The sequence below is a fragment of the Gallinula chloropus genome (assembly GCF_964237585.1).
Source record: "Gallinula chloropus genome assembly, chromosome: 16".
Classification (NCBI taxonomy): Eukaryota; Metazoa; Chordata; class Aves; order Gruiformes; family Rallidae; genus Gallinula; species Gallinula chloropus.
Window position 1 is genome coordinate 6,094,587 of NC_140101.1, and position 14,530 is coordinate 6,109,116.

The 14,530-nt window shown below is 39.3% G+C and overlaps 1 protein-coding gene across 1 annotated transcript; it reads left to right on the forward strand.

Moving 5' to 3' along the window:
- Nucleotides 1-996: 996 nt before the first annotated feature.
- Nucleotides 997-14,316, forward strand: CTCFL (CCCTC-binding factor like; the record flags this gene model as incomplete). The annotated part of the gene is made up of 11 exons (XM_084271505.1): nt 997-1,032; nt 1,461-1,979; nt 3,168-3,420; nt 5,071-5,238; nt 5,693-5,826; nt 6,945-7,065; nt 8,304-8,453; nt 10,167-10,327; nt 10,927-11,109; nt 11,894-12,005; nt 14,162-14,316. The coding sequence occupies 11 exons, from the start codon at nt 997-999 to the stop codon at nt 14,314-14,316; spliced, it is 1,992 nt and encodes a 663-aa protein (XP_084127631.1).
- Nucleotides 14,317-14,530: the final 214 nt, after the last annotated feature.

Below are 14,530 nucleotides of genomic sequence, written 5' to 3' on the forward strand. Positions count from 1 at the left end.
AAAACACAGCAATAGCATTAATGTCCCTGCCAAATTCAGTGGAAAGGGGGACGTGTGGTTCCTGGGTACCCAGCAGTGTTAACTGTACGCTGAAACACACTGTGTAATATTGGCTTTGTACAAAACACCTCCTCGTCTGGTGGAACAATAGAGCTGAACAGGCCAGCGGCATTTGCTGCCATTTTGTGCTAAGGATATTTCATAAATGCCAGTTTTAATGGGGTATTTACACAGGCAAGGAAAGCCACAAATTGGTGCGGGAGGGTGGTTTTAAATTCAGTATGTGGTTTAGCAGGATCCAGACTACGCTATAGTCACTTCACAATGTTCTGTTCTTTGCAATGCAGTGAACTAATATTTAGAGATAAAGCTCCAAATCTGTCCTTTGCTGCAGGAATGTATAATAGAGAATTAATAGCAAGTGGGCCTTATAAAATGTTTGACAGTTGGAAATTGCTAGTCTAGGAGGGTACACAAGATTAAATGTTAAGTCTTTCAAATTGTACAAGTTTACCTCAAAGACATTTTTACAATGCCTTTGGAGAACTCTTCAGTCTAAAACTTCTTGTTCTCATTGAATAACCAATCCCAGCCTAAAGTATAGCGTAATGATGCTTATATATTGCTCTGCTGTCTCTGCAAATGTACTTCAACCAATTTTTATAAAATACTTCAGCTCCCAGGGTAAGAGATGCTGTGGCACTATCAGCCAGCCCGCTCTTCAGCAGCACTCCAGCGACATGGCACCCAGGCTGAAGTGTTTCCGCGAGAGAAACATGGGAAGTACTTCAAATATTTTTCCAGGCGGGGAAACCAATTGAGCTTAGCCCTGCTGTCTCCAGCCAAGTGGGAGCAGAAGGTTAAGAGCCTACAATTAAGACCAAGAGATCTTCATTTAGGACTCAAGCATGACAAAAAAATGGCAGGCTGCTTTAACAGGAGGACTGGCTGCTTAGCAGTGGGGGTTTGCTGAGCTTTGGCCTCAGAGGTTCAGCCATGTCAGGCCCCTTGCAGCTCTTCAGGAACGAACAGGTGAGGAAACAGCTCTCTCCCATGTGAGATGTCCCTATGTCGAGGTGCACAAGAGGGAAGGGGCCCCTCAGTGCAGATCTCCTTCTCCGCCTGCCTTTCCCCAAGAGGCAGCAGCAGGGCATGGGGCACTGCTTGCCCACCTGTACTGCAGGGGCTGGGCCTGCCACCTGAGGCAAGGGGAGCCCATGGCTGTGGAGCAGGGGGAGCCTGGGGAGGTGAGGGCTGTCTGGGGGGCTTTGGGAGCAGGGCTGTGGGCAGGGGCAGTCAGGGAGGTGGCAGGTGTGTTGTGGTATTGTGCAGGAGGGGTGTGAGTGGGCAGCAAGGGCTGTTTCAAGCCCTTGTTTCAAGGGCTGGAGTGCAGGCAGGGCCTGGGTGTTGCCCTGAAAGCCTGTTATTTGGCCTTGTTTTTAATGTTGCCTTTCGAGCAGGTTCTCTCGGTAGCATATGTGGCCTTGGGCCTGGTGGAGCCTTTCACCAAAATCGAGGGTTCGGAAAAAGACAGGGATAGAGGAGACAAGTGCAACGGGGACAGTCTAACTCCAGTGATGGAAAGGAGCCATATCGGTGACCACAGCATGGGACTCAACATGCAGATGGAGGCAGGAGGACCCCAGGAGTGGTCTCAGTCTCCTGAGGATGATGAAAAGCACTTGCTGACACTACAGCCGGTGTGCCTGAAGGCAGAGGAAGAGGATCTGCAGAGAGCCTGGCAGCTGATGGTGGAAAGGGCCGCGCTGATCGGGGCAGCTGTGCCACAGCTGGTGGTGCAGCAAGGGCAGGGTGTGCAGCACAGCGTGCCGACAGGCATAGCTCTGAGCGTGCAGGAAGGGATCTTGGTGTTTTATGATTTAGGGCTGACACAGATTAACATACTGCAAGAAGAAGGGCAAACAGAAAGTTTAGAGAGCAAGCCGACTGAAAAACCACCAGACATGCTACTGATTGAGGCACAAGTTCCTGATGTGGTGAAGATGGCGGTACGTTAGCTGTTAGCTTGTACTATCACAGTGATTCAGTTCTGACCACAGTATGTCTTTTCTAGGTGTTCAAGTTTGTTTGGGCTTCAAGCTCTCATCCTTTGCGCAGCTTTTTATAATTTATTCCCATGTTTAAAAAAACAAATTAAAATTTAGTCTTTCTGGATGACTAACCTGTTGAAGTTCAGATGCATTTTTAATTCAGTTTGCCAGTTTGGTGCTATTTGGTTTGACAGTGATCTCTTACACAGCATCTCCCTTTTCTAGCATTAGCACCACATAGCAGTCATTGCTAAAGCTGGATGTGTAATATGGTCTCATTTGAAATGCATTTTATTGAAAGGACATCCAACATTGGTATTTATCCCATGCTAGCTATTGTTTTTATAACAACATGGGTTTTTTTTCTTTTAAAACTTGTACAACCCTAGTTAATTTGAGGTATGTTTGTATTTAAGTTTTTATCTAATGCAAAAAATATCACAACCTTGTTAATTGTAGAGACAGGACAAGGGGCAATGGCTTCAAGTTGGAGCATAATAAGTTCTGCACCAATATGAAGAAGAACTTTATCACAGTAAGGGTGACAGAGCTCTGGGACAGGCTGTCTAGGGAGGTTGTGGAGTCTCCTTCTCTGGAGATACTCAAGACCCATTTGGACACTGACCTGTGCAACCTGTCCTAGGGACCCTGCTTTGGGAGGGGAGGTTGGACCCAATGATCTCTTGAGGTCCCTTACAACCCCTGTGATTCTGTAATTGCTGTATGACAAATAAAAAATTTTAAGCAGTACAATTAGGCTGTAAAAGTCCTGCACTAATTTGATAAAACACTGATAGTGTATTTCCTTGTCAGTCTCTTTTAAAAGCTAAGTGTTCTGACATTAAACTTAAAATGTTTTTTTAAAAAATGAGGATAAGTTTCTGTGTTCAGTGCTGTTATCTTAAAAGCTCTGAAATTTTATATAAAATTGCTAAGAGCTTGGGCTCAACTTAAGTTACTGTTCACCTCCTGGTCAGTCTGCTGTATGTGAGATGTTGGGGTTTTTTTGTTGCCATTTAATCCATCACGTTTAAGGCTGAAAATCAAAGTGAATTAGGAGCTATCTTGCTACCTTAGATTTGGGAAGCTGTGAAATCTTTTCTTTTTTTAAAAAAGACTGGTGGAGATACTGATGTCACTGCATTTGAAAATCAGGTCCAGCAACTGACCCCATCTGAAGAAGATAGAGGGAAGGAACTTTTTCACACTCTTGGGGAAACAAACAGCCAGAGCTCCAAAGCCAGCAATGACTTGTCACACTCAGGCAATGAAGATACAGAGCAGGGATCTGCATCTCCATCGGAACAAGCAGCTGTAACGGATCCCAAGAATCTACAATTTCGGACTTGTGCTCTGCAGCAGGAAAAGGGTAAAGAGTTAATGATCTCTGTGGTTAGTTTTTAACTGACATACGTTGAGGTAGCTTTTGAAGTGAGGTTGAAATTTTATATTAAATATTCACAGTGTTAATTGTTATGTTGTAACTAGGTTAAATCTGGCATTCTGTAGAAATTTGGAAGACGGGATAATACCCTTCAGCCTTGAGTGAGAAGATCCTTTTCAGGCTGATGTCATCTGTGTTGTGTCCAGGAGAGGCATTTTAGGTGGCATTTAGCAATTAGTGGTCATTTGAACACTATATGATATTTTGAAACCCCCAGGAAGATTTTTGAAAGTAATATTGTGTGTAAACATCTTTGAATAAGCCTAGTAATTTACTTAGTCTTTCTTAGTTTCCACATTCAGCTTCAGAATGTGCTTGTTCGGGGGTTCCAAGTTGCTGGCTGAGGATGGTAGGCAACTATCAATGCCCATCAGCAAGGTGTCTCCCAGAACCTAAGTAAAAGAAAAAGGCTGATTTCAGATCTTAGGAATGTAAAAGTATGTCGTGGAAGGACTGACTTAGGGAATGTATAAGCAACTGTTTCCTTAGAAACTGTATGTCTGTACTGTAAAAGTTGGATGACGTCAGTAATGTTGAAGAGTGTGAATGTGTGTGTCAGAGCAGCTAGATACTAAGGTGTCTTGGCTGAGGTTGTTTAAAGTACAAATATTGTACCAGTTGTGAATGTCCCTTGTTTTAGTTACTGCGTTTATAGGACGCACATTTGAGCAGCATTAACAAAGCTAACAATGTTCTTTTGTGTGGGCATGAATCCACAATGAATAAATAACAATAAAGTGGTTTTGTTTGCTCTTCTTGAAGTGAAGTGTTAGCTGCACATCTCTGTGTGGTATAAAGCATTGTATAAAATACATTTTGGTCTCAGCATGAAAATCATTACAGAGAGTGCACTTGGGAGCCGAGACAACTGTTCTGGAAAGGCTCTTCAACTATGACGTATTTGCCATTTCTCAGTTTCAGATCTTCAAACCTGAAAGTGTTGCACATTTACTCTTAACTTGTTAAGCTCAGAAGAAATTCATTACTGCTGTGCCATGAACTTGGAAATGTTATGTAATCCAGAAAACATAACTTTATTCTAAGACTTCTCTGAGGAATTGATCTTTTTTCCCCTCAAGTTCAGCTAACAATTTTAAAGAGGCTTTTACATCATGATGGGTTTTGCATACACTTTACAGATTCAGGACTACCAGAAAGCTGAGAATATCTTAACCTGCCATTTCCAAATCTTCAAACAAGCTTAGTACTAATTAGACAGTTGTCATCAAGTGCATTGCAACAGGCAGTAAGTGCCTTGATGAAGATAGCGTCTTAACGATGCTATCAGAGAGGAAGTTTCATCCTGCCTTGGAGACGAGTGCTAGGCTAGGAGTTAGGTTTCCTGGGATTAGGTTCTGAACTGTATCACTAACATGTGACACTATTTCTGGGGCAGATCATTTAAGTCTTAAATAGATACAATAATTTCTGACAGCTTGATTTCTTTAATGTATTCTGAAGTCCTCTTATGTCAAAGTATGAAGTAGTTTTACCCAAAGAAGAGGAACTCTATTGAAATCGGTGAAGTCATTATTTTGTGACTTGTGTGAGCTAAATGTGTCTTTGTTCCCTCAGGAGAAGCGGTTTTCAGCTGTGGTGTGTGCACGTTCACCTCACTCAGGGTATCAAGTCTTAATCGTCATGTGAAAACCCATTCTGATGAGAAACATCATGTGTGTCACCTCTGTCTTAAGTCTTTTCGTACAGCTACTCTCCTGCATAACCATGTGAATGTACATACAGGTATCTGACATGAAAACACTTCATTTTACCTATTGCCTGCAGAATATAATTATCAGGCACATGACTGTTTTAGAGCTGTATTCTGTGACTGTTTTGTGCTCAGAAGATTCTCTGATTTCATTTGGAGTTCCATGCTGACAAGACATGGTCTGTAATTGGTAACTCTCTATGTGTGTATTCATTTATTTTACTACCTTTCTAAAAAAGTTTGTGAACTGTGTGTTGACTTCAGTTGTGCCTGATTCCTACGTGCACAATGGAATTTTTTGTGACGTTTACATTTTGCTAGATAACTGTATGAAGCAAATCGATAAATCACATTAATAAGCTTATGGGGTGTGTTTATTGTATATAAAAATTCAGAATCGCAGAAAAGGTTCTATTAAATTTAAGGCAGACAAATCATACTGTTGTGTTGTTAAATAAAATTCTAAGAAATGGTGTATTCTTGCAGGGGCCAAACCCTATAAATGCAGTGACTGTGAGATGGCGTTTGTGACCAGCGGTGAGCTTTCACGACACAGGCGCTACAAGCATACTCTAGAAAAACCTTTCAAGTGCTCAGAGTGTAAATATTCTAGTGTAGAAGTAAGTAACTGTAGATCAAGACAGCCTAATGTCTAAAATGAAGCTCATGTGTTCATATGCTTGATGATGTTTGGGTTCAAAGGATGGAATTTTTTTAATCTGGAAATAAAACAAATTAGAGACTGCCTGAGGGTTCACTTGGAAGAATTCTCTTTCAGTCATGCACCTATGACTGAATCCCTGTCACAGTTTAGTTGATACTCTGTATATCATTATTTATTTAAGTCCTGTGTCCAGATCTAAAGCTATAAGGAAGGCTGAACTTTATTCCACACACTTTATGCTATTAATGAGGTTTTGGATAGCTTGCATCTTTAAAAACCTTGTCAGTTTATGTTAGTATCCTATTCTTTCCCTTGCTTTGATAAGAAAGTATTCAGCCCTCGTTGTTGCAGAGCTCTCCCTAGTATTGCTCTAAGCTTTACCTGAATAAGGGGAGCAGGAGGAGCCTCCTAGTAATACCCTGTGTATGATTTGAGTCTTGTATATCAAAGATTGGTGGTCATCTTTATTGAAGTGAATAACGTTGTAGATATGAATGGATCTGGCAGGGAATTCATTAAGTATGTTTGTAAATGGGGGAGCTGAACATTAGGTAACTCCTACTTTTAGCTTGCATACCTACAATATTTACATAGAACATATCATAAGAGTATAAAAAAAAAGTAGAACTCAACTGTTGCAGTGAAAGTGCCTCATTGGGATTAGATGAATAAACACTTTGGTTAATAAATTTGGTATTTCATTTCTTTTCCTGAGTAGTTTCAAAGAATTTTCTGTTTGGTATATCCAGGTAGCCTGCAGGTAGTAGGTATTCCTTTCAGCTGATTTAAAAATTTTAGCTTTTATGTTCTTATTTTAAAATTTCTCCTTTTGTTTTTCTGTTGGCAGTAAGCATAGATGTAAGACTGTCCAGGGAAAAGACTTTAGACACGCTACCTAAAAACACAACATGCTGATGGTAGAGGAAAAAAGCTAGAGAGGGGGGAGAGCTAATTCTGGGATTGGTCCAATATTTAAAATTGCAGTGGATGTATTTTGTAACAATGCTTCTATTTTAATTGATCATGTCTCTAATGTAAATGTTACTGCAGAAAATTTTTTTGCTTTTATATTAGGCAAGCAAAATGAAACGACACATTCGCTCGCACACAGGAGAGCGTCCTTACCCCTGTGACCTTTGCAGTTACGCCAGCAAAGATCCATACAAACTGAAAAGGCACAGGGTAACTCATTCAGGTAGGATCTGATGTGATGGTCAAGTCTATGTCCTTAGGCCCTTAACGGTCACAGGGTTAGAGTGATCTGTTTTCAGACTCTAAATTAGCACTTTTTCAATTTGTGATTTGGAAAAAATATGTGTCTGGAAAATATGTTTTCTTTTGGGTTTGGCTATTGGAAATGGAGCTGTACAGTAGTTACAGTCTTGCTGGACTTCCTAAGATTTTTTTACATTGGATAAAATGGTTCATTTTTGTGGTCTGGTTTTCTGTGGATCAAATCATTACTTTTATTTCTCCATTAGTTAATTTTATATGGAGGGTGTATCTGATGGGAGAGTTTGAAATGTCAGGACCTATCTTACCTTGCTAGTAACTGATGTGGTTGGTAAAAGATAAAATTGTTTTAACATCAAAAGCAGTGTGTTCCAATCACAGCTGTGTAATGTGTGTGTCTTCTGAGAAGGCAGTCAGCATCCATCACACACTTCAGGGTTTTCCTTAGCTCCATTACGATACGTAACGTGTGTTATGATTAGTGTGTTAGTTTGAATCAGAGTGTGAGAGTGTGCTGTGACCCAGTTTTTCAAATATCCCCACTTGCCACGCTTTGGTTCTTACCCTGTGGCAGTTTGGTGCAATTAAACTCAACTCTTCTTTTAATGAGAGTCCACTAGAAGAGTCCAATGGTGTATCTAGTGTGATCCAGTACTGACAGGGACTTGGTCTGCAGAACGATGCTAGAGCTGCTTCAAAATGTGGGTGCATGCTGGGTCCTTAGCACTAACTGTTTCTGTGCTAACTTCTGGTGTTGATGTACTTTTTGATGATACTCACACATGATAGGTGACTTTTGGGAGCAGAATGGCAAAAAAAGAATTTACTGCTTTCTCTTCCACCATCCCCAGTGGATGGTGTTGATCGTTTTTCTTGTGGCGATGTTACAGGTGTTTATTGCACATTTGATAGTTTGGCATTTTTGCATGTGAAATATTCAAGCCACAAGTTAATTTAAAATAATTCCTGATTAATAGTCAGAATTATATAGATGGCTTCTGGAAACCAAGATTTTGCATTGCAGTTAGCTATGTAAACATTTTTAGCTGCTTTGTGAACTAGTAGTAACATTTTGGTTGGTCTGGAGACTGTTCTAACAAACATAGATGTTGAGATCTCTGGAAATTTTGCATTTGTATCAAATATGTAGAGAGTTTCTAAGTGTATGTTATTTTAATGTAATGTTTTTTATGTACACAGGTGAAAAACCCTATGAATGTTATGTTTGCCAGGCCAAATTCACTCAAAAGAATACCTTGAAAAGCCATATGTTACAGAAGCATGGAGAAAATGCGCCAAAACACCAGTGTCCTCATTGCAGTACCATTATTGCACGAAAAAGCGACTTGGGTGAGTTTAAAGGAAAAAAATTAAAATTAAATGCAGAGATATTTAAGGGTGAAACCTCTCATTTCCACTGCTTACAGTGGTAGAAAATAGGTTATATATGACTGTATCATTACAGAATATTTCTGTGGAAGATGTATTTGTTATTTCACAGGTAAGTTCCTCCTGCAAGGAGATGTGGTGACATCTTGTGGTTCATCTTTTAATATGTTTTTAAAACGTGGAATAGCAAGCATTTCGCTTTTTGATTTTTGTCCTCAATACCTGTGGCATTGTGACCTGTCCTTCAGTAAGGAGGTACCTCACAAAAATATAAAAGCATTTCAGTTCTCACATTCTGTTTCTTTCTCAGCTCCAGTTAAATGTGTGTGCATGTGTCTAGTTGTATGAGAAACTAAAATAGATTAAATGTTTTCATGTAGGTGGGTCTCTTGCATATACTGATGAGCTTTTACTACTTAGTCTAACATTGTGTTTGGTGGCCAAGCACGTTGTCCTTGCCATTACATGTATTTCTTGCGCTTCACTAACTAATGCAAGTGAAAGTTAACTTTAAGCTTGACTTCATCTGTCCAGCAGACAATAGTTTTACTATGCTTCAAGCATGCAAAACTCTTAGAATTCTAAACCCTATTACATTAATATCAAATATTATTTGGGGGCTGTATGGAGCTCATGAAACATGGAAGGTGATACAATAAACTCCTGTGTCTCTTACCTAGTTGGGGGTCTTTTCCCAGAGTGCAAAGGACAAATCACTGCACAAGCTCAGTTTCTTTCCATGTGCAGACAATGGAAATCTTTTTCCTTTGCCAGCAGTATCAAACACTACTGAGAGACAGGTTGAGACTGAAAATATAAATTAAAATTATAACTGTAATTAAAAATACAAATTACACTTTTTCTTTGTACAAACCACAGTTATTGAAATACAAATCATCATGTTTTGGAGGAGATTTGATATACTTTTTTTAACTTCTCTTGTTTGGAACTGTACTTGCTTCAAGTATTAGCAAAGTTGCCCCTATCTGAACATTTCATATACAAATTCATTATCTTTTCTGGGAAGAAAATGGTTTTATACAGGCAAGAGATTTATTAATAAATCAGTGTATTAGTAATATAGTGTATTTGTTCTGTTTGAAGTAATATAGCTGACCAATGCCAACAAAACTAAACAGATATTACATTTTCAGAAATATGTGAAGAAGCTATATTAAAAAAATACTTAAGACATACAAAGATGCCTTCAGCATCTATTTATATTTTCAGAGATCACATTGAAGTCCTAGGTGTTTGAAGGTAGAAGGGGAATTGTTATTTACATATGTATAATTTGTCTGTTCATGTATACCCCTTTGGGCTGCATTGTGAAATGAATCTTTGCCTATAAACAAAAGCAGTGACTGGATTTTTTAAAATTACTTATTTTGTTAAATGAGTTCCACTGAAGCCAGTAAGATTTAGGTTTATAACTGTTTAATTTCTCTGGGAAGTCACAACATCTTGCTGCAACTGTAGTTATCTTAAACTAAATTGAAAATTGCCTGTTTGGTGATTTTACCCCTTCTAACACAGAAGGTTCTTTTTTGTCTTATCCTCGACAGTGCGTGCATCACTCAGGGCTATGCACCTGAATGATGTCTAATTCTTGTTCAGAATTGTGGAAATGAAAAAAAATCCTAATAAAACTAAGTGCTTTTAACAACTGTTCAGGTGTCCACTTGCGAAATCTGCATTCCCACATGGAGGTGGCAGTTAAATGCAGTTACTGTGAAGCTGTGTTTCACGAGCGCTACGCTCTTATTCAGCACAAGAAGACTCATAGAAATGAAAAGGGACTCAAATGTGATCAGTGCAGCTACACATGTAAGCAGGTATTTAAAATCACTGAAAAAATATTTGTTATTCAATTGATGGTTTGGCAAGGTAGGGTTGGCTTTGGGGCTATATTTACCTTAAAAGATCTGTGGCTGTAATCTTAACTAAAATAGTGTTGTTAAATTTATTTGCAAGGTAAATGGTTCACAAATACACAGAGTGAAATTGAAATGCTGGAAAGTCTGTGGCTGTCGTCTTGCTAAATCTCTTGTACACGAGCTGCTTAGAAGTATAAAGAGCAATCCCCATTGTGATGAGAGCACAATACAATACTTGCCCCTTAATTGTGATTTTCAGCAGTGTCACAGCATAAATTCAGTCTGCACTAAGTTTATTTTGAAGCTTACATTTGGGATAGCATTGCTTCAGCCTGGATCTGTTGGAATGTACCATTGCTCCATTCTGATTAATTCCCTGCTAACATTCTTAGGGTTAGGAGGAAAACCTCTGACCTCCTCCAAGTCAGTGGGCATCAGTCCAATGTGTCCTTCAGCATTAACCAGTGGAGGAGAATGAACGAATCTCTGCACCATCCTTGAGTGTTTCTGCACACCAGAGCTGGACAGTTATGTTAAGGGTATTTTCTTCATTTCAGAAACGATGCTTAACCATCCATAAACAAACCCATACCAACAAGAAGACCTTCACTTGCTTGTGCTGCAGCCAAAGCTTTCAAGAGAAGCAGCTTCTCACTTTTCACTTGAGGGAGCACCACAGTTCTAACATGAAGGTGGCAGTTTCTGAATGCCCTGACTGTGGTGAGGGCTGTTCTCTCCAGGTAAGGCACTTCCCTTTAAGGAATCTTCAGGGAGTTACCTTTAGCTAAGCTTGTAGATCATATTGTCAGGAAGGACTGAGAGTAAAGAGCCGTGTACTCCCTGGTATGTTAACTGCGTAATGCCAGCACAACTCATTTGTTTGCTTTCCCAAACTTCACACTGGGGGATTATTAAAGGAGTTTATAGTATTCTCCTTTAGGTAGGAAATACCTGCTGCATCAGATTGTTGGGGTGGTGCCTCTTTGTACAGTCCAGTATGGAAATTACTGATGGTTAATATACTCATCTTAAAACAAATAAAAAGGCAGTGTGGAGGAATGAATTTTAAGACAAATGAAAGGACTTGGAGAGATAATTGAAGTGGAAGAATGCTAGGACCAGTTCAGCAAGGGAAGTAAGAGATTATTATTATTCATTTCTTCAAAACCATATGCAGTGAGAACATATCTCTGGGTTTGGGTTAACTGTGCCCACTTCTAAAGCAAACCTTTTTTTCCCACTTAACATGTTTCCCATATAAAACTTTATTGCTTGTCCAGGAACCAGAAAATGATACATTTGATTTTATACCCACCAAATGGCAACGTTCCTTTAAAGCTAAATTTTAATATGTATTCTGGAAAATGTTCAGGAATTTTATGGTGGTTGTTAACTAAGTCAGCCTTTCACTTCATGTTCCAAAATTTGTCTGTCAGAACCATATTTGTGTTTTGTGTGTGTGTGTTAAATTGCTTACATACATTAATATTTGATTCATATATTTATGCTTCATTATGCTGACAGAACAATATGCATAAGCATGCTGAAAACTGTGGATTGGTGAGGACAAAAACTGCTACATCCAGAAAAAGCAGCAAGGGCAAAAATAAAATCCATGAGAACTCAAAGCAAGAAGGTAATCAGCGAATAAGTTAGAATTTAATCATGTAAATTAGAATCAAGAATAAAAGGCTAAGGCAGTGAATCTCCCCTGCTGTTTAATTACTGTTTCACAATGAAGCTAATTTAAGTGCTAATAATGGAAGAATACTTCAGAATAGTCTTTCCTGTGTGTCAGAAATTCTTGTCACCTGAGTTGGGTTGTTGCTCAGGTAGCCATCCCAGGCCTTCTGTGTCCCTGCTCCTGCCAACATCTTCCTAGACTCCCTGTTTAGCCACACTTTTTCTCATCCCTTTTACAAATTCCCTTTGCCTTTAGAAAGGAAAATGAAACATGTCATGACTGAGTTGAGCCATGGTGTTTTCTGCAGAGCTCAGGTTTTATGATACATACTGCTTTAATACAGACCAGACAGAAAACATTTCCATTCCAGAACTCAGACTGCCTACTAATCACTGAGATCTACCACATCTTAATAAAGAAATGGTTCATCTTTCTCTCATGCTTAGACCAGATAGTGATCAAACGGCAATAAAAATGCTACAGCCTTAGAGAGCTAGAGCCATTCTTCTGATGTACCGTGGAGGCGATCTGGCCAGTTTATAGAGCTACTGGTTCGACACGGCTGTGCCATCAAGAAACTCCCTTGCATTTATCAGTGGGTAGCTCTTGAGCATTGAGCATTTATTCTGTAAAACTTAATATAAACCAAGAGATGGCCCACAGTTTCTCTCATTCTTTCTCTTTCTTCTGCGTTCTCATTTTCTCTCATTAGGTTAAAATTCCCAGAAAATAAGTTTAGGTTTTTGTAGACAAAAATGGGAAACTAATTGTCAGTTGATGTCTTGTTGGTGAGATTTCCACAGCAAGAAGTGAAGTGCCTTTTCCATCTGCATTATGCAAGTACATCCCTGACATAATCACTTTATGATTTTATCTTATTTGCAGCTTTGAAAACATACAAAGTTGTCTGTAGTTTTTTCAGGTTTTTATTCTCTCAAACAATCCCTAGCCTGTCACCATGTATGCAGTGATAGACTAGCAGTTTCACCTGACAGTCTAAATTTGACGCAGAGGAGGTGTCTGCTCAGTCTTTTATGTGCATCTCTGTTGAATTAGGCAAAGTACAATATGCAGTGTTCAGTCAGGTCAGGGTGTGGGAATGAACCCTGTACCCTCACATGTCCTGCCTGCCTTTTGTTCGAGCTAATGCTGAATCTCTGCCCTGGTTGGGGGAGAGCTGGCCAGATGTTTCTGAGGTCACCTCCAGGTGATTTTTATGGACTAAGAGAAAAGAATGGAGATACATCATAGGCCCAGGTGTCCAAAAACTTCGCATGTTGGTAAATCAGGGTGTATCTATGCTGCTGTGTGACCAATGACACTGAGAGCAAGTTTGATATAGTGAAATGTTGGAACTTTACTGAAACTAATATATATCAGGAGCTGAGTTTACATTAGCCTTAGTATTCTGTTTTCACTGGTAAGGCAGTAATGGTATGGTTACAAATGGTACAGCTGCAGTGTTTATGTTTTTGCAGTAATTAGATTTTGCTGTTTAATAACGTTTTGCTAGATGCAAACAATGTCTTTTTGGTATCTTGCAGATATTTTCATCTGGAAGCTTGCTTTTCTAGAGCTAAGATAATGTGTCTTTATATGTTGTTCGTGCGAATGCTCAGTCCACTAATTGAACCACAAATATTAGACATTTCTGTGTCTGTTCTAGAAGGGATTTTTTTTCCCCCCACAGCTGACATTTGCAAGTATATACATTTATCACTGTCCCTTTCCTGCACAACTTGCAGGGAGTCAGTGGGATCCTGTATGTGGCTTTTACAAGCTTGTGTGACTGGTGCTGTCAGTGATTTGCTGTTACTAACAATTACAAAAAGAAAACAAATGTATATGTGACTTACATTTCCAGTTAAATAATATTGTTTTCCTCTGATAAGCATGCCATGGGTACTATTAAACTAGATTTGTAATGTACAAATTCAACAAAAAATATATTCATTCTCCAAATCAACTGTAAGATAAAAGATACGCTGCTGTTATATATTGGCAGTATTTTCTGCAGAAAATTAAATTCCCTATTTGTTAATCTTATTGAAATACTTATTTGTCTTCCTGATTAGTCACCACAACTTTTAATTTTTTTTTTTCCAAAGTTGACCTGGAGTCTTTCCAAGAGGTCTCCACTGTGGAAAAAGACCATTGTGCTGGTGAGATTGTTCCTGTCTTAGATGGAGTAGAAACAGCATCTCCGAGAGAACAGAAAACAGAAATGACTTGTGAAATGATTCTCAACATGATGGACAAATAGCTCACAAATAGACTCTGGTGTTCCTTGTTTTCACCAGTTGTAACTGACCAGTTCAAAGTGTGTAACTGTTCCCAGTTAGACAGCTAGAAAAGATGTTGGGTGAAGCCCTTCTGTGCTCACTTGGCTTCTTGTTGCAGTTTCTACTGTGTAACCTACATAACGTTGGTAGCACATAAAAGTTATAAAGAACCTTTGCCTCCTTAATCACATACGT